The sequence below is a fragment of the Anticarsia gemmatalis genome, chromosome 2 (assembly GCF_050436995.1).
Source record: "Anticarsia gemmatalis isolate Benzon Research Colony breed Stoneville strain chromosome 2, ilAntGemm2 primary, whole genome shotgun sequence".
Classification (NCBI taxonomy): Eukaryota; Metazoa; Arthropoda; class Insecta; order Lepidoptera; family Erebidae; genus Anticarsia; species Anticarsia gemmatalis.
Genome location: NC_134746.1, coordinates 4,482,007 through 4,501,402, shown reverse-complemented (window position 1 = coordinate 4,501,402; position 19,396 = coordinate 4,482,007). Strand labels below are relative to the sequence as shown.

At 38.5% G+C, this 19,396-nt stretch overlaps 4 protein-coding genes across 4 annotated transcripts in view; 2 read left to right on the top strand and 2 right to left on the bottom strand.

Annotated features, from left to right (window-relative positions):
* pum (pumilio) overlaps positions 1–5,034 on the top strand; it is a 70,700-nt gene extending 65,666 nt beyond the window's left edge. Inside the window, exons 13-18 of the mRNA XM_076125450.1 lie at positions 29–233; positions 2,127–2,295; positions 2,486–2,644; positions 2,833–3,027; positions 3,150–3,355; positions 3,472–5,034. Coding sequence (XP_075981565.1) covers positions 29–233; positions 2,127–2,295; positions 2,486–2,644; positions 2,833–3,027; positions 3,150–3,355; positions 3,472–3,703 — 1,166 coding nt within the window. The 3' untranslated portion in view covers positions 3,704–5,034. The remainder of the gene's footprint in view (positions 1–28; positions 234–2,126; positions 2,296–2,485; positions 2,645–2,832; positions 3,028–3,149; positions 3,356–3,471) is intronic.
* A 1,933-nt stretch (positions 5,035–6,967) lies between these two features.
* Fip1 (Factor interacting with poly(A) polymerase 1) lies at positions 6,968–11,384 on the bottom strand. The gene is made up of 9 exons (XM_076125437.1): positions 11,142–11,384; positions 10,741–10,962; positions 9,743–9,926; positions 9,048–9,191; positions 8,412–8,482; positions 8,182–8,317; positions 7,797–8,104; positions 7,516–7,598; positions 6,968–7,234 (listed from the first exon to the last, which is right to left on the bottom strand). The coding sequence occupies exons 1-9, from the start codon at positions 11,289–11,291 to the stop codon at positions 7,057–7,059; spliced, it is 1,476 nt and encodes a 491-aa protein (XP_075981552.1). The 5' UTR covers positions 11,292–11,384; the 3' UTR covers positions 6,968–7,056.
* A 2,295-nt stretch (positions 11,385–13,679) lies between these two features.
* Positions 13,680–15,504, bottom strand: DCTN3-p24 (Dynactin 3, p24 subunit). Its single transcript, XM_076125426.1, has 4 exons — positions 15,114–15,504; positions 14,600–14,689; positions 14,142–14,249; positions 13,680–13,941 (listed from the first exon to the last, which is right to left on the bottom strand). Exons 1-4 carry the CDS (start codon positions 15,339–15,341, stop codon positions 13,801–13,803), a joined length of 567 nt encoding a protein of 188 aa, XP_075981541.1. The 5' UTR covers positions 15,342–15,504; the 3' UTR covers positions 13,680–13,800.
* A 287-nt stretch (positions 15,505–15,791) lies between these two features.
* Positions 15,792–19,192, top strand: Archease (protein archease). Its single transcript, XM_076125415.1, has 3 exons — positions 15,792–15,965; positions 16,099–16,123; positions 18,767–19,192. Exons 1-3 carry the CDS (start codon positions 15,902–15,904, stop codon positions 19,155–19,157), a joined length of 480 nt encoding a protein of 159 aa, XP_075981530.1. The 5' UTR covers positions 15,792–15,901; the 3' UTR covers positions 19,158–19,192.
* The last annotated feature ends 204 nt before the right edge of the window (positions 19,193–19,396 follow it).

Sequence of the window (19,396 nt, the reverse complement as noted above, 5' to 3'; positions counted from 1 at the left end):
GTAATGTAGCTGTTGTGTGTGGTTGCAGAGCTGGTGGGCGGTGGTGTGGGCGTGGGCGGCGTGAGTGTGGGCAGCGTGGGCGGCGTGAGCGTCGGCGCGCTCGTCGGCGACAAGCCGCCTGCCGGCCGCAGTCGCCTGCTCGAAGACTTCCGCAACAACCGCTTCCCCAATCTGCAGTTACGGGAACTCGCCAACCACATCGTAGAATTCTCACAAGACCAGCACGGCTCCAGGTAACATTGATATTACTTTGCTTACCCGTTAGGGTTACTGTAGACGTATGTATCAGATCGAAAAGGATCGTCACTTCACTTTCCTCCTTGACATCAAACAGTCGTCCACGTTACGTAACTATGTAACGTAAGCGGATTGGTAGCGACTCGGCTACAGCTTAGCGACTCCGCGCTTACGTCTGTTTCAAACTAGCGTATTTTTCTGCGCGTATACGGATGTTTCAGCGTACGCGCTTCTAAAAACCGGAAGCGCGTAACTGGCATATTTCGGCTGTTCGCTCGAACCGGTAGCGATGTCGTGTACGTACGTACAGATCGTACGATAGCTTAGACACGCGTCAAAGTTCGTACGATATACGCGTGTGACAAAAGGCGCGCCTGAAAGTGCCTAGATGCGCTTCCAAAAACGAGCTTATACGCACGGTTAAAACGCTAGTCTGAAACCGCCCTTACGGCTAGCTGACCGCTTGTTGACGGCTAGTTTCCACGGTAACCGAGGGGCGTGGACAAAGAAGTTACGGAGAGCCGTCACCTAGTGTACGGAGATCCGTAAGCGCCACGCACCGCACCGCGGCACGTGAGCTTTTCCCGAGGTGAGGCGCATACGTTACAATTCCGATTAGAGTGCGGTGGAGAAAGGGCTTTCATACAAATATTACTGAACGGCTCGAGTGGATACGGTGATGACGATCCTTTTCTGATTCCATACGTCTGCTACGAACCGTGAGTTAATCTGCATTATTGCTAATAGAGACATAAAAAACTGATACAAAACTTCTGTAGAAATCTTTTGTAGGGATAATTCAAGATCTATTCATAACTCAATATCGGTAATAGTAATAATCTCAGTTTTAGATAACTTTAGCTACGACTATTGAATAACTTTTTTTTTATGTAAAAACCGTATGAATGGTGATATGACTGCCTCTCTGCGCTTTTATATTACGGTTTCAAATCGAATTTTATATCGGGTATCCGAAAGATTTGGTTACGGTTTCGGACCGGATGGCATCCTTGATGTGAACCAAGCTCTTAAAGGTGCTCATATTTGATTTTGAAATACTTAACCCGCTGGAAGGATATTTCCAATAGTCCAGGTTTGTTTAGAGCAGGGGTTCCCAACCTTTTCTTAGTCCGGGACCACTTTTATATTATTCTTGTTACCAGGGACCACTTTTATATAATTCTTGTTATCAGGGACCACTATGTTAATATATTAAAGATAAAGTGTATTAAAAATTCTGAAAATTCAAAATTTTAAAGTCATTCGCGGACCACATTTTGTCTCCCGCGGACCACTGGTTTAGAGTAATGGTTGTAGTGGTGGCCACAATATTAAATGGCCATAGTTAAACGGAAACGATCCAACCCACACAGACGTAGTTTCGAGATATTTAACTTTTAAGTTCAGATCACTAACTTTGGGGACTAACTCAGGACTATAACTTCATGGTGGGTTTGAATTTTACTTGGATTGTTTTCGTGATATTAAAATTTTAACTTCAAGGAGTGTTTTGGTATACATAACTCATTTTACCCATAGTGTGGGTTGGATCCTTTCCGTTTAACTATGGCCAAATGTCTTTATACTAGATGTTCCTCAATGAAAAATATCTTTCTCAAACAGTGTTACTTATGGTAGTGGTTTTACTGCAGAGTTCTTACGTGTTAACTGTTTACTCAGAGCCAGAGTACGTAATGGGGGTGAGGAGTTTAGACGAGCGCAATGCAAATTGTGTTGAACGATGAGGAGGCGTAATGATATGGAGAATGACTTTTATTTTTGTCGTCGGTGCCACCTAGGTTGTGATTATTATGTGGATGTCGTAAACAAAGCGGGCAACTCCTTACCTGTGTAAATAATATTGAAACAATTAAAATTCTCTATTTCAGATTTATCCAACAGAAACTAGAAAGAGCCACAGTTCAAGAAAAACAAATGGTGTTCAACGAAATTATTGGCGCCGCTTACAGTCTAATGACAGACGTTTTTGGAAACTACGTTATACAAAAATTCTTTGAATTTGGAACGACAGAACAAAAAACAACATTGGCGCAAAAGGTATATTTCTATTTTTTTTTTAACTTTCTTGTGAGAAGTTCATTGTTGCTCTGATTACTGTCGCAGGCAAGGCATACCTGAAGACCAATTAGCTGAATGAATTTCTCACATTTAGTATAGGGACAAGCATTTTTCTACACCGATTTTATGTAATGGTGATTGTGTACAATATTCGATACATGTTTTGCAGGTACGTGGGCACGTGTTGAACCTGGCTCTGCAAATGTACGGCTGCCGAGTGATCCAGAAAGCGTTAGAATCAATACCGGCGGAGCAGCAGCAAGAAGTGGTGCGCGAGCTCGACGGACACGTGCTCAAGTGTGTCAAGGATCAGAATGGAAATCATGTCGTAAGTTTTCTCTGATTCTTACATAGAGCTAGATTGACTTAATTTTTCAGTCTATTCCTTGCCCTATTTTAAAACACTTTGATTGATGATGTCTTAGAACTCATTACCTCCTATTAAGGTACCGTATAAGTTGTACCCCTAAAAATTTTAGTGAAATTAAATAATTACATTTTTGTTTTTTGTTTCAGGTGCAAAAGTGTATTGAATGTGTAGAGCCGACGGCGCTACAGTTCATAATAAACGCGTTCGCTGGACAGGTGTATGCGCTTTCCACGCACCCTTACGGCTGCCGCGTCATACAGCGTATCCTCGAGCACTGCACGCCCGAGCAGACCGCGCCCGTACTCAGCGAACTGCACGCCCACACCGACCAGCTCATACAGGTCTCGGTTCACTTTTGTTCGTCAGCGGCGAGCCTATCGAAGTGCTCGTAGACTCTAGTACTCTACTAGTTATTTACGTCCTAGTACGACAATGTGTAGATGATAATATAATTGATGTGCAGGACCAGTACGGAAATTACGTAGTGCAGCATGTGCTGGAGCACGGCGCGGCGGAGGACCGGTCGCGGCTGGTGGCGGGCGTGCGCGGCAAGGTGCTGCAGCTGTCGCAGCACAAGTTCGCCTCCAACGTCGTGGAGAAGTGCGTCACGCACGCCACGCGCAACGAGCGCGCGCTGCTCATCGACGAGCTCTGCGGGTTCAACGACAAGTACGTACTGCACTCCTCTACAGGCGACTGTTTGAAACCTGACACCTCTAAAATACACTAGTGAGTTCGTCGAGTTGACCGTTACAAAGAGTGGTAATACATGTTATTGTTTACAGTGCTCTCCACGTGATGATGAAAGACCAGTACGCGAACTACGTGGTGCAGAAGATGATCGACGTGGCGGAGCCGACGCAGCGCAAGGTGCTGATGCACAAAATACGGCCGCACATCGGCTCGCTGCGCAAGTACACATACGGGAAACACATCATCGCGAAACTGGAGAAATTCTTCATGAAGGCGCCGGAGCTGGGTCCGATCGGGCCGCCGCCGCCCAACCCTGTGCTGTAGTCTGTGTAAAGTATTAAACGTCCGCGGGTGTAGGCTGATGCGACGGCGCGGGTATCGCCCCGCCTATTATAAATTTTGTGAATATTTGCGATTGTACATTTGTAACTATAGAGCTCGTCGCTTCGCCGCCCGCCGCCCGTCAGTCCGTTCTCGCAGCGCCGCCTGTACAATCTGATTAGATATTAGTGTGGTGCACTGTCGTGTCGCGAGTGTTGCGAGTGTCGGCGAGTGTCGTATATTATTATTTAAGTGTGCGGTGCGAAGCGGGCGGGCGGCGGGGGGCGGGCCGCGGCGCCTGTACATACGTAGCGCAGACTGATGTACAGAACGATACGATATACTGTATACTGTAACAATAGTTGTACAGCGTCGACGCCGACTCCGGTGCTCGGCCGTCGCGTCACCGCGGCGTACAGTTCATTGCGTTTCTAGCTCTTAAGTGTTCTAGTATTATTCGTTGTTCGTATGAATCTATGTATAAATATTTGAACGTCTCTCATTCTCGTGTAATTTATGAATCGAAGGAAAGCGGCGGTTCTACGGACCCCGGCGTTTCCATAATTTTAGCTCGTTGTAGATTTACTATTAGCTGGGCTAGGGGACCTTGAATCTTCTAAAGCGATAAAGAGATGCCGCAGGCAGTTCTGGACAATCGGCACTATAGTCGTGATTATTATATTATTATTTTGTACTATTCTTCAAGTCAAGCTCTCGTTTAAGTTATAAACCGGCTTTAAAATCGTACATAGCTTATCTCTTTTAGTGCCGGAGTGTATAGTTCGTCTATTATAATTTTGTGAAAATGATATTTTTGTATATTTTTTATGTAATTAATTTAAGTTATTTAGTTAATGAGTCTCCGCGAAAGTTCGGAGCGAGCGCTTACGAATGGGCGATGCTTATGTTTAGTGTAGGCGCGGGCGCGACCCGCCGCGCGTAGGTTATAGTGATGATTGTAAAGTCCTGTACTGATAGTTGTAGTCCCGAGGTCTACCTTGCCGGTTGCACGTCACAAGCGTAGCTACTCCTCATTCCCCCTGTGTAATTATTTTTTATAGGAAGCGTAGTTTCCTACGACACCTCAAGATTTTTTACGTTTAGATGTAATTGAAAATAAAATTATTGTATATGGCTGTACAAAAATGTTAACAAAATGATTTGTAAAACCCGTATGTGATGGAATAAGCCGAGGCGTCGAGAGCGGCGAGGTATGACTGAGCGCGGCTCTGGACGTCGCGCCTTGTAGGTTGTACTAGATAACATTTATATGATGATCCATCTATTTAGACATTAATTATAATAAAGCATTTCTGTAATAATATTACAAAGTACCTGTCGTTTTATTCATGACTCCCCTTTTTTAACGTAGGTAATTTACACATACGCATGTATCCCGGTTGGAAAACAGGGTCATATGTTTGGCTCCCCCAGCCGGAAGGGAGTGTCACCACAATATCATCACGTGTCCCCGCGACCCTTTGGGACCGTGGAGCGGGGTAGCTGCCGAAGCGTGTACCACACGCTCCGGCCACCGCACACCAAGCTTTTCCTGAACGGGCGAATTCGCCGCGAACTGACCGTTACAGAGATACTGCGCGTGTCGAGGTACTAGATGCGCATTGTTGCGACCAGATAACACGTGTGAACTCCAGTGTTAACACACGTAAATGGAGTATCAAAATCTGTTAACCTCTCGAGCGCCCCAACGTCAAAATTCAAATATACCGTTAAGCGTCCGGGCCAAAAATGGCGCGCGAAATTGAATTGGCGGTTGGCGTTTAAGCGCCGATTCCGTAATATTTTAATACTAACACCCTAGTCATATATTTGAAATCTACATAAAATTTGCTATAGATTAGAAAAATAAACCACAAATAATATTTGATAGTGGTAGTACAATAGTCGGTTTAATCTGAATATTGTGTGCTTTAGGCATGTGTTTGAAGAAAGTCTAAAAAATATTTTTAGGCAAAAAAAATAATATGACGAAAGGTCTTATCGTGTAGTTAATGAATAATGACATTAAAATCCACCTGTAAAATATACTCAAATCTTTAAAATTAGTTAGAAAAAGGATTTACAATATTGGTCTTAAAGGAACATGTCGTTGGGTCAGATGTTGTTTAAGGTGCTCTCTGGCCTATATCAACCACTTATTCAAGTGTGTGCATTAGATCGTCGTCTCGTTTCATCAGCTTCAATGTCCAATATGTTTGAAAGGGATAAACATAGTTTTAGCATTTCGTTTTTACGTTTTTTAAATGTAAGATCGTTTTGCCGTACCACGGTGGCGGGGCGCTTGACGGGGGTAGAACATTCAACCGTGACACGGTGGCGGGGCGCTGGAGAGGTTAAGGAAATATTTTTAGCCAGTAATAAAAGGCCGGTCATAATATGGAATTTAGAATAAACCGATTACGCCTAAGGGCGCGTTCCCACTATGTCGCAACGATTAATTTGTCGTTGGACAACTCGTCTCTCGTCTCAAGCCCCATTATAACGATTGTTTGTCGTCAAAACTTTTTATCGTTTAGTGACTGTCGTATCTACCGTTTCCACTGTCACGATAATCTGTCGTCAGTGCAAAAAATGTCGTAGTGAACCAGTGTCTATATGTGAACACCTCCATTTAAACATATAAGCCACGACACTTAACTACACGATTATATGTCGTCACGACATAGTAGGAACTCGCCCTAAGCCACGACAATTAAAACTACACGATTATCTGTCGTCACGAGATATCGTGACGAGAGTGGAGGTGTTCACATATAGAACGACACGATTTCGATCGTTACGACAGTAATTAGTTTAGTGGGAACGCGCCCTTTGGGATTTGAAAATGAGGAGCTTGGTAGAAATTAGCGATAGGTAATATTTTCCGATAAAAATTACTATGAAGAAAAATAAATTAAGACATTGGTTGCTGATTACAATCATTTACTAGCCTCCGCCAGCGACTTTGGCCACATGAAAAGATTTTCTGGGGAAAAAGTATCTAATGTGTTAATCCAGGCTATAAGCTATGAGTGAACCAAATTTTATTTAAATGCATCCAGTAGTTTTTTCGTCTAAAAGTAACGTCCATCATTCTTACAAATGTTCACTATACGAGCACAATACTAGATTTTTCTCGCGGCTTTGCTCGATTGGAATTTCATCAGAGGTAGGGGAGTCTCGGGGATTTTTTTTTAATTACTTAGTTTATTTTTCATCCAAGCTGATCGGGTCTAGGGCACAACTAGTAAGTATAAAAATAACAAATCCATGTTATGCTTATAATTTATTGGATCTTTTACATCAGTAAGCATAATTAAACGAAAACTTAAACTAAGATGGTGTACATTTTATTATCATTTATCTTCGTCTTTCTCCTTGTCTTTTTTGGGTTTGACGCTGCGCTCTCGGTCGCGGGAGCGTTCTCTCTCTCGGGAGCGATCGCGGTCTCGAGATCGTTCGCGCTGGCGCGGCGAGCGCGACCGCGACTTATGACGACGAGATCTTGACCTAGAGCGTTCCCGCCTATACGACCTGGAAATTAATGAACATTAGAATACCACTATATTCAAGATACTAATTTTATTTTCGCTTATGGCCTCTAGAAGTAAAAGAAGCAAAATAGTTATGGGGTCAACAAGTAATACCAGCGCAGAATTAAAACGCATCAACGTGACAAAATCTCAGTTAAAGCAAAGTTCCTTGAATGCAAGTGTTATTAGAATGTTTTTAAATTTAGTGGTAAATGGATTTTTTACGCAAGTTGACTGTCGTAGTTGAAAATAATATCAATCATAATATAGGTTTTCACTTACTTCTCTCTAATACCAGACCGAGGGTCTGGTTTTGTTGAACGTGAGCGATCTCGTTCTCTGTCCCTTTCTCTATCCCTGTCCTCCTAAAGACAGAATAACAACAAATTATTACACTGTTATTTAACCGCAGACATTTGTTGGAAATCTAGTTACAACTTCGGCTAGCGCCTCATTATGAGTAAAGATAATATGAATCAACAATCATTGAGATATAACGAGCAACAAAAATACTCGTTATATCATGGAATCAAACAACAAACTCGGTCGCTCGCAGCACTCACGTCGTCCCGCCGGTCCCGGTGGCTCCTGTCGCGCTCGTCTCGCTCGCGCACGCGGTCGCGGTCGCGGTCACGATCCCGCTCGCGGTCGCGGTCTCGGTCGCGGTCGCGCTCGCGCTCGTGCAGGTGGTGCGGCGGGTGCGGGCGGTAGGGCGGCGCGAAGGGCGGCGCGGTCAGCAGGTGCGGCGGCGCCAAGTGCGGCGGCGCCAGCGGCGCGCCCAGCAGCGGCGGGCCCAGACTCGGAGGACCCATGGGGCCCGGCGTCAACTCCTTGATCTCGCTGGGCGCCCAATTGTTGGGTTCCGGGTGACCTGTACGAAAAAAAAGTTAAACCTTTTCTCTTTTAAAAACGGTGTAAAGAACTATAGACTACGTTTTTATCGTTTACCCCAAGGTTCTTCGTAAGGCGCATGCGGGGGTGGTGGATAGTAATGCTCGCTCGGAGGTGGGCCGAAAAAGTCTGGCGCGCCCATTTCTCTCTGGTGGCCACTGCGCCCGTACTCCCTCCGTTCGGCTGTCATGACCTAATATAGAGAAACGTTCAATCGAAATATTCACAAGAGCCAGTAATAGAGAATAATAGAGAGTAATAGTTAAGAATTATTAACATAATAATACCTGTATAGTGTTTTCTCTTGCTTGATAGTTGTTAGGCATTGGTGGTGGCATCTCTTCATTTCTACCTGGAACTAAAACAACAATAACATCTCATCTGTCTGTAACATACATATACCTATAAGTACATTAACAATGCAAAAACATTAAATATTAGAAATAGCAACAAACAATTTGATGGAAACAAAATTTGAAGAAACTATTGGTAGTGACAGTTATTATTATAATCTTTATATCGATCTTCAAAGATTTGTAGGAAGTCATGTGCAAATAACACATCGTACCTAGGAATTAATCCCATATTGAGGATAAACACACTATACAAACAATGGTTGCAAAGTATAAAAATATAAAATATTCCTCCTGAGTGGAAATTGACCAAGAGTTGTTTGCTTATTATCTATACTAATATTATAAAGCTGAAGAGTTTGCTTGTTTGATTGTTTGTTTGTTTGAACGCGCTAATCTGGTACGATTTGAAAAATTCTTTCAGTGTTAGATAGCCCATTTATCGAGGAAGGCTGTAGGCTATATATCTTCACGCCACGACCAATAAGAGCAGAGTACCAGTTAAAAAATTACTCTTTCTCTCTAATGTGACGCAAGCGAAGTTGTGCGGGTCAGCTAGTTATAGTATACCTGGCGGGCGACGCAAGTCAGGCGCGGGCGGGCGCGGCGGGACGCCCACGTGCAGCCCCACGCCCGCCTCGTTGACACGCATACGACGTTGACGCTCGCAGTACGCACTCCACGTCACTTCATTAAAACCATAGTTAAAATAATCTGCAACAAAACATTAGGATTAAGAATATTTGACTTCATTTTCCATAATTAGTGCAATTTCATGAAAGAGATCATTCAATGTCATGTTTATGCCTGAGAAATCACATTGCTAGTTTCATTTCAGGCCCTGTATTGCCTGCTATACTTATATATATGTTAATTTGCCAAATTCAATATGGTCACTGACATACTGACAATAAAATATGTGCTGGTTAATATCAAGTTTATAGATCAAATGTGAAAGTAGATGGTATTTCACATAAAAATAAAGAAATGAGGTGAAAGCAGCTTGCACAATAAAAGTGCATAATAATCTTCTTCTTCATACAAATGATCATGTTCTTCAAGACTAACACTATGTTAAACTATTTATGTCAAACTCGAACTTGAGAACAAACTTGCCAAAGATCATTGAAATGTGCTGCACTAAGTTTGAGTAAAAAAATATATTTTCATGTAAATAATGCTTACCAAACATTACTCCTTAAAACAGTACATCAGTTGAATAATTACTAGCAGTCACTACCAACAGAGTAATAAATATAACCTACCAGATATGTCAGCACCAGGTTTATTCCATGGCTTATCTTCAATGGTATCAATATTGAACTCCAGAGCCGGCACTCCATTGATACTGCCTGGTCCATCCAAGTCTTCCAGAGTCACTTTACCACCAGCGGTAGTGCCTGTCCGAGGCTTGTCTGCAGCTCCTGCTGCCACTAAACCTACACCACGCTGTAAATTGGCTTTTTATTGATATTTGTCCTGTACATCATAATATTGTTAATTGAAAAAATGAAAACGTAACGTAAAAGCAAAGTAAAAGTTTATCTTCAAAGTGTAATCAAAAACTTTATTTTGGTCAAATGGACTTTAAATCAATTTGCTCTCAACCTTTTTTTGTCAAATTCTACATTTATCAAGATAAATTCTAAAGCAAAATGCTTCAGGAGATCAAGTATTATGACCTAGTTTTATTATCACATTGCCAGTGGTTTCATATATGATATAACACAGTGGAAGAAGTGGTCAACACTAGCAACAGGTAAAGCATAGAGAAAATAAAATAAAGACTGTTTTAAACTATTATCTGTAAAAAATCCCATCATGTCATATCATAAATTATAAGTAGGTATATGAAGTTTTATGTTTACTATTGTACAGTTGACGCCAAATAACTTGAACAATTTGCACTATATCATTGGGAAATAGCAGAGCGCAACGGCTAGGGCTATAGCTCTTCGATCGCTTGTTTGGTAGAACAGTCAACCGAAAGTCCTCTGGACTGGGTCTACATTTAGTTTGCTTTCTAAAATAACTTCTTGTGTTCAAGTTGTTTGGAGTCACCTATATTCAAGTTACTAAATGTCAACATATTCAAATTAATTAGTCAATTCATTTAACATGCTTTTGGAAAGTCTCAGTTGATGCATGAAAGCCACAGTCCCTGTATTTATAACCAATTAATATAAATTTGTCTAGTATTACATTACTGTATCACAGACTTTACTCAGCTAAGGAGTAATTTCAAAAAGATTATTATCCTCACTTTAATATTGAGGCTGCCATAAGCCTGTGGTCCAGACTTGATCTCGCCAATAGTGACTTTGATGTCGTCGCTGTCGTCCGAGTCTGAGTCTCCGTTGTTCTGACTGTCTGCATCACCGTTCTGATCGTCGCCGTCCCGCGCCACGTCCGCGAAGTGCTCATCGTTGAAGTGCGGGTCATCGTTTGTTGCTTCAGTCTCCTCACCTTCTTTTTCTTCATTCTCCTACAAAGAAAAGCACTTGTTACTCGAGATAAATATGCGTGTTCGTAAATTTTTACCGTGAAATGTTATCTGAGTTTCCACAGCGGTCGCTCTAAACTTATTTACGAATAGGAATATTTTGTACGTATGGTAAACATTTAGTAACAGCATCAACAATAATATAGGTTATTAGAACTCACTGGGGCACCGTCCGCTGCATCTTTCTGTTCCTGGTCTTTTTCGGTGCCTTCCGTTGATTTACTAGTTATTTGATCACCGGTTGATTCGCCATACAACCAGTTATCGTCATTTTCATCACCTGGTGCCGCTTCAACTGCAGCGTCTGCCATAATTCAATATATAAATCCGTAAAACTAACAAATGTTTGCTTGGTTGTGTTGAGTGTGAAGTTGCGAGTTAACAATTTGACATTTGTGTAACGTCAATCAAATCGATCAAGCTTTCATTTGTCTATGCTTCCTCTAGCAGGTAGTTTATACTTTGGTAACTAGCCTTTTCATATTATTTGAATAATTTGTTTCGACTTCATTGAATTAAATAATTATATAATTTTATCTTTGACTCAAGACCCCAAAATATTAACTTAAAACAGCGGGTTATGAAAAAAAAATGATATTTTTTTTTCATAACTCGCTGTTCCTCCAATTTGGACTACGTATCGTTGTCGTTAATTATCACAAATTACACATATACCTATTACGTATGGACGTAAAATTGCCTCCAACTTATTTCTAAAGCGGAGTAAGTCTAGAGCCAGAAACTTCTCGTGATATTAATCAATATAAATGATATATTGATTATGGTTTCTTTTGTACGTTAGGTTTAAAATATATTTAATTAGGTGAATTTTTACAAAGATATAGGTAACTATTATTTACAGCAATCTATTGATTGCTTCAATAAAAGTAGCTAGGTACCTCATCTATTGTTTATAAATTGACAACTCTCGCACTAAGGGTGCACTTTCATTGACGCACGCACATCCTCTTCCTACGTATAGGTACTTCCGACCTACCGTCTATCCCTCTTCTAGCATCTCTGCTGTCTTTAGACATCGTAATTTCTCTCTACCCTAGCTAGTCCGCATGGCGCTAACGAGTACGATCAACGAAAATAATTTCCTGCATGCAGGCTCTATGTGTGCGTCAGAATGGTTGCCTGTGGCGTTGGTATATGAGAGTTGATTTGAAAATTGCTACATAATTGCTTATATTTGCTACATATAATAAATAATTGCTACATAGGATATATATGTAGAAATAAAATATTTTTTTTGACCAGCCATCCTGACGTTTGGTTGGCTGGTCACCTCATAGTTTAAAGTTAAGCATGCAGAGTTTCCCGAAATGTACTGCGTCAATAATTGCTACATATTTACTTCATTTTTCTAATTTATTTGGAACTTCAAACATATGTTAAATCAAGGATATAGCAATTATTTAAATAATCCCGATGAAAAGTGCCTGATAAAATAATAAAAGCAAATAGCTGCAGTGTGTCTTCACTCAACGGTATTGCTATTTTAGGAGGCAGGCGTTTGAAATAATAATTGTTAAATAGCATGTTAATTGTTATTAAATCCGCAAACACGTTAATTAACGCTCAAGAACTTACAAAATGCCGGCGAAGTACATGTGAAGGTGTAAAATCATTTAGTAAATCTTTGCGAGATCTTATTGCATTTGAATTTCATTCTAATCAATTTATTTCAATAGATGATCCACCAACATCTGTTTTGTTAGAAGGATCTGAGTTTCATTTACTATCATTAATAGAATTCGTGCCCCCAGTAAGTGAAACATTAATTGGTCACTACAAAGCTCATTGCAGACGAAATTCAGAATGGAAATGTTATGATGACAAATCGAAAAAAATTACGAAGACTAAAAAGAAGCTAATTCTACATTGTATAATATATGCGAAAAAATAATGTGAAAATAAGATAAATTAATAATTGAATATTTTTTAAGTAAATTGTAATATTATTAAACCGAATCTTATGAACGACCTACATTTTGTTTTTATTTACGATACACTTTTAATGTGCTTATTATCCACTTACCTACTCATAACATAACATGCTATTTAACAATTATTATTTCAAACGCCTGCCTCCTAAAATAGCAATACCGTTGAGTGAAGACACACTGCAGCTATTTGCTTTTATTATTTTATCAGGCACTTTTCATCGGGATAATTTAAATAATTGCTATATCCTTGATTTAACATATGTTTGAAGTTCCAAATAAATTAGAAAAATGAAGTAAATATGTAGCAATTATTGACGCAGTACATTTCGGGAAACTCTGCATGCTTAACTTTAAACTATGAGGTGACCAGCCAACCAAACGTCAGGATGGCTGGTCAAAAAAATATTTTATTTCTACATATATATCCTATGCAGCAATTATTTATTATATGTAGCAAATATAAGCAATTATGAAGCAATTTTCAAATCAACTCTCATATACCAACGCCACAGGCAACCAGCCATTCTGACGCACACGGCTCTATGGCATATAAAGTAAATAATATATGTATAAATAAATTATAGATTAATATTTATAAAAAAGCCCCTTCGACATCGCTGCGACTGAATGTTTAAAAGCCCTGCCTCACTAGGACGCCATGCCGGCGTCGCTGGCTATGTATCCAAGCCGTTGATATGACTTATGACCACACTTAACATAGGTACAAGAGAAGAGAAAATAATTGAATAGTGAAAACCAAATATTATATTAAAAAACTTATAATTTCAGCATGTATGATTCAATAAATAATTATTATCCAGCAATATTTATCACAAATTTTGCATTGCAAACGAAAATCACAGGAACACTAATCAAGCCCATTCCTTCTACGAGGGAACATTTTCTGTTCAACTTGCTCCACTTTCTGAGCGACATTCGCCAACTGCTCCGATGCATCAGAAGCCGCCGCTCCACATGTCTCTGCAAGTTGCTGTACACCTGCTGAAACCTGCAACATAGGAAAACACATGTAAATCCTGACATTTTACACATTAATATTGTATGTATGTAGCATTCATCAAAAGAAAAGTTGATGTCTAAAAGACATGAAGTAAATAATTATAATGTTGTAATTGACACATGAATTACTTTCAATAGCATCACAAAAATGAATGTTGGATAAAATAAAGAGAATTATAAATGACTTACTTCATCAGCTTCAGCTTTCACTTCGGCAGCAGCAGCTTGCATGTTGTTGACAACCTCCTGCATTTGAGCTACATGCTGAATCGGCTCCGATTCTAATACAGCCGCCGCCTAAAATTTACAAAATACATTATGAGGTCATTACATACTGTGCATAATAAGATATAAGCAGTCTCACTCTATGTAAAATACTGGTATGCATAAGCACCCAGTGAGACTGGAAGCCAGCTCCAACATAGTTGAAAGAAAGTCTGGGCTATTCACACGGACACTGCTAAATACAAGATTAACCTAGCCACTGTTTTTTTTTTCATCTTTTATGCATTTGCTTTGTTAAAGAGTAGAAATAGTTTAAAAAATAGTTGTCAATCAGAACAAAGAAGATATTTAGAAACTTTTCTTTTTTTTATTTAGAAACTTTGTATGAATCATGATTATATTTAGTGAGGTTGGTAACAAACCTGCTTGCAGCGTTGCATGCAGTGGCAGTGGTGCTTTATAACAGGTTCTGCAGCAGCTACCTCATGCATATGCATCTGATTTTGCTGCATCTGAAATATAAAGACATAATATTAGTGAATAAAATGTTATTTTAAGTATAATTCTAAGGACATAAATTATTATTGAAAATAATAGAATATTAATGAAAAATATCACACCCATTCTCTCTTATTGAAATAATAAAAATAAATAAATAAATATGATTGGACAACTCACACACAGTCATTTGATTCCTAACTAAGCAGACCTTGTACTATGGTAACCAAATAACTGATAAACATACTTATATTCTTCTAAATACATACTTATATAGATAAATTAACATCCAGGCTCAGAACAAATACTCGTGCTCATCACACAAAGATATGTCACGGGTGGGATTTGATTTAATCAATACTTAAAATAAAAGAAAATGACCAACGAAAAATAAAACTAAACAGGTGAAATATTAATAAATTAACAGGTAAAACTTACATTTTCAACAAAATTTGGGTCAGTATAATTGTTTAGTTCAGAAGCTATTTGCATGGCTTCAGAAAGTTTCTCATTTCCAGCAGTTGCATTGCTTATAGCCTGAGCGGTATTCAGCAGGTTTTGCGTGGCCGAATCTCCTTGCTGTCCATCTATGGGAGTATTAGCTGCTAGGCCAAGTTTAGCTTCAAGTTGTTCGATTCTATTTTGCAAAACAGCTATTGGGTCCATTTTTCAAATTCCACAAATTATTTATTACAAACTGGTCAAAAAAATACACGACTGGTAAATGCTGAATTTACAAAAGACAAATAATTGAATAACACGAAATTCGAACAAAATGTAGATTCAATTTGTGTTTTTTTTATAAACTGACAGATGAACATGAGTGGACAGTGTCAATGATTCACGTCAAGTTGTGCTTCTGCTTATGAAGTATTTTACCTTATTTATTATCTTTAGTGAGTCGTATCGCAAACATTAATTTCAACAATCGCTAAATTTTAATCTATAGGTCATTTTATTTTTATTTGTATGTAGTAACAGGTCGTGGAAGCAGGTACCTATTTTAAGCTTCGTTAATAGTTCAGTGATTCCTAAACGAAATACTTGATGTCATGATGTGTCATGCATGACTCACGTTTGTTGACATTTTTTGTTATTTTCATGTTTGACATTACAGTAGCTATGATTGACAGTTGAGTTGAGTGAACTTGAGTGAGTTTGCTTTAGCGATAAGGCATTTGCTGAAACATAATAATTTAATACTATTTAATTTAAACACGTGCAAAATGGATGAAGAATTAGGAGGGCTAACACAAGATGACTTTGTTCTACCTCCAATCAAATACGAATGTACGTATCGTGCAATATAAATAATCACTACCACAAAAATATTTTTGATGCGCACGTTTTTCAGTGTTTATTTACGTGTATGTATTTACTACTACATGAAGTGGATATTTATGGCCCAATTTATTTCTTTCAGATTTGGATCACACGGCTGATGTACAGTAAGTACTTTTATGTTTTAATAATGCAATATTATGAATCACTTCATTACTACCCATAAGCAACATGATGCAATCTTATAACATATATCTCTTTAGCATTATCTGTCAGGATTAATTAATTATATCTTTGATTAAATATACTTAAGTTGTCAATCATATTTAGTTACTAATTACCTGAATATTATGGTTCTTTTAGGTTATTATATTCGATTCATGTAGTTACAAAATAAGTAAATAAAAAAATTGGTATTAAGTTACGATTTTAAGTAATATATTTAGTTATTGCCTAAATTGATAGATTAAAAATAATATATTTATTTATTGATGTTAATTAGTATTAACCCCTATACCATCAATAATTGTTCATGTCATTATCTTGCTGGTCATCTATGGGTATATGTATTTATAACCATCACCATACATGTTATATCAGTTATCTGATAATCTTAGCACAAGCTCTGCTTAGTTTGGGATAAGATTACTGTCTGTGAGCTGTCGAAAGACATTAATAAGTTCACTTGTTACCGGAATATAAGTCCAAACATTACATTCTTGTATGCTGATGTAAGTTGAGGAAAAAGTGCATTAAGAGTGACAATTGTTGTCTATATTGTATTGTTGTATATTAATAATAATATGATCTGTATGCTCATGTTACTGGACCTACAAAGTTATTATCAGAGTATTAGACAAAAAATTAGTGTCTTAATATTAAATTTGGACAGTCTAGAGCTTGTTTAAAAACAATGAAATACTCGCTTCAGGTGTTTACTTTGTCAGGCGGTTCTCTTAGGTCAGGAGACCTCTTGCCAGAGTAATTTAGCTATCATGCAGTGCTCTGTATCTACTCTGAATACCTACTATGGGTAAACATGGTAGTGTGAGGGTACTCTGAAAGCAACCTATATAAATACAGCACTGCTTCACAGATTCACTAACATTTTTTGTTATGGCTTAGATCATAGTGTAAGCTCAGATTAGTGCTACAGTGTTTTGTCACATTCCATCAATTTTGTAGCTGTATTTATAAGTCTTAAAGACAAAATACTACAAAACAGAGAGTATAATAGTAAAAGTATATTCTTTATCTAATTGTTAAAAACATTATTGAAATAACCTCTTAAATATTATTCCATATATTATAAGTTTATGTCATTTTATTGAAGTAGTAGGTACCTCATCTCCGGAAAAGATGACTTAAAAAATATTTACTTTTTCGCTAGTTCTCTTCACTCACATGTTAGTTTATTATGAATTTAGTGTAATAATATGATAGTTTATTATAAATGAAGACATTCATGAGGATGAATTAGAGTTAGTCACTCTTTCACAAGAAATTTATTTAACAGATTTTGATTAATTTTTGCCCCAGGAAATAATTTCTTGTACAACACATATTATCTATATAATATTATAAAGATGAAGAGTTTGTTTGTTTGTTTGTTTGAACGCGCTAATCTCAGGAACTACTGGTCCGATTTGAAAAATTCTTTCGGTGTTAGATAGGCCATTTATCGAGGAAGGCTATAGGCTATATAACATCACGCTACGGCCATTAGGAGCGGAGTAGCAACGAAAAATGTTACAAAAACGGGGAAAATTATGACCCATTCTCTCTTCGGTGACGCAAGCGAAATTGCGCGGGTCAGCTAGTTATATTATGTAATTCAAGTCAGGAAACTATGTAATTCAAGTCTTGCTTCTTTCATTGTGACTTTCATTCCTCTTATTACTATTGTATTTTGTACAAGAAGCAGTTACTTGCTAAGCAATGCAAAAATGAACTAGCTAGCAAGGTCAATAATTTTTTGCTGACATTTTTTACAAATGTCTCTGTGACTATATGGATGCTGCCAATATGTGTAAAAGTCCTTGCATCTGCTTCTGACTTTTACACATATTGGCTTGGTATAGAGTTTGATCTTGGGTTTTTTAATCGGTCATGGATATAAGGGTATACCTATTTAGGATAGAGAGTGTGCCATTACTATTGACTAAACAGGGTCTGTCAGCCGATTGCAGACCTCGTTAGATGAAGACACTGTAAATAAAGTCAACTAATGGAGTTTACCAAAGCACCTAGTCCCCGAACCGCCTACACATGCCGAAGCATAGACAAACGTTGAATTATTGTCGCCGACATTAAGTAGTCGATATATTGTGTCTGCTGATCGACTTTGGTGAAACTCATCAAAATTATCTAAAACTAAGAAACCTCCCATTGGTTTGTTAATTTTTAGATTTAGCTTTCTTACAATCACATACTGTAACTGTCTTCATGTTTCCATTTTGGACCCCCTGTTCATGGAAAGTGAGACCATATCGAATTGATATCGAAACATTTGACATGAAAGTAAAACTGCAGGTTCAAACCACCTTATGTGTGCAGTTTGGTGGTTCGCGCAGCCTTTTGACTTCGAGTCATTATTGGTTTCTCAATTAAACATAAAGCATTATAGAGCTCAAAGCTGAAGGCAAAGCTAGGTATGCAGTTCTAACCAGAACTACGTAAGTAAAGAGTTGCCTCATTATGTAACACGTCGATTGAAGAGCCGCGATGAGGCCTTCATTAGCATTCAAATAATATATGACAATGTTGAGTTTGTGATCATCATCTCATGTGAAGTATTTTCTTATTTCCAGGTTACACGCATGGGGAAACACACTGAAGGAAGCGTTCGAGCAGTGCGGCATGGCGATGTTTGGTTACATGACAGAGTTAGACTATGTCCAGATCAAAGAAGTGCACACTATCGAGGCGAACGCTGACGACATGATGGGCCTTCTCTACCACTTTCTCGATGAACTGTTATTCCTCTTCTCGGTCGAACCCTTCTTAATATGTAAAAAGCTAGTCATCACAGAATTTAACACAGAAGAGTTCAGAATAGTTTGTAAGTGTTACGGTGAGGAGTTTCAAATCGGCAAGCACCCTCAGGGTACCGAGGTCAAAGCTATCACATACTCTGCTATGCAGATCGTTGACGAACCAAAAGATAATAAGTATGAAGTGTTTGTTATTATTGACATTTGAGAATTTTATTATATATTGTTAATAAGTTATGAGGATTTTTTTGTTTTACTCACTTTTAGTACTAATACAACGCGCATGTTCAATAATTTACAACCACCTGCAGTGATACTAATTTAACATTTTTAGTATTTGTAGTTTCCTAACTTCAAAAAAACCCTTGAAGGCTTAACTTTATGTTAAGGTAGGCAGTAAAGGGCTCTCTGACGGTATCGGTCGAATATTCTACCTTTGAAATGAAA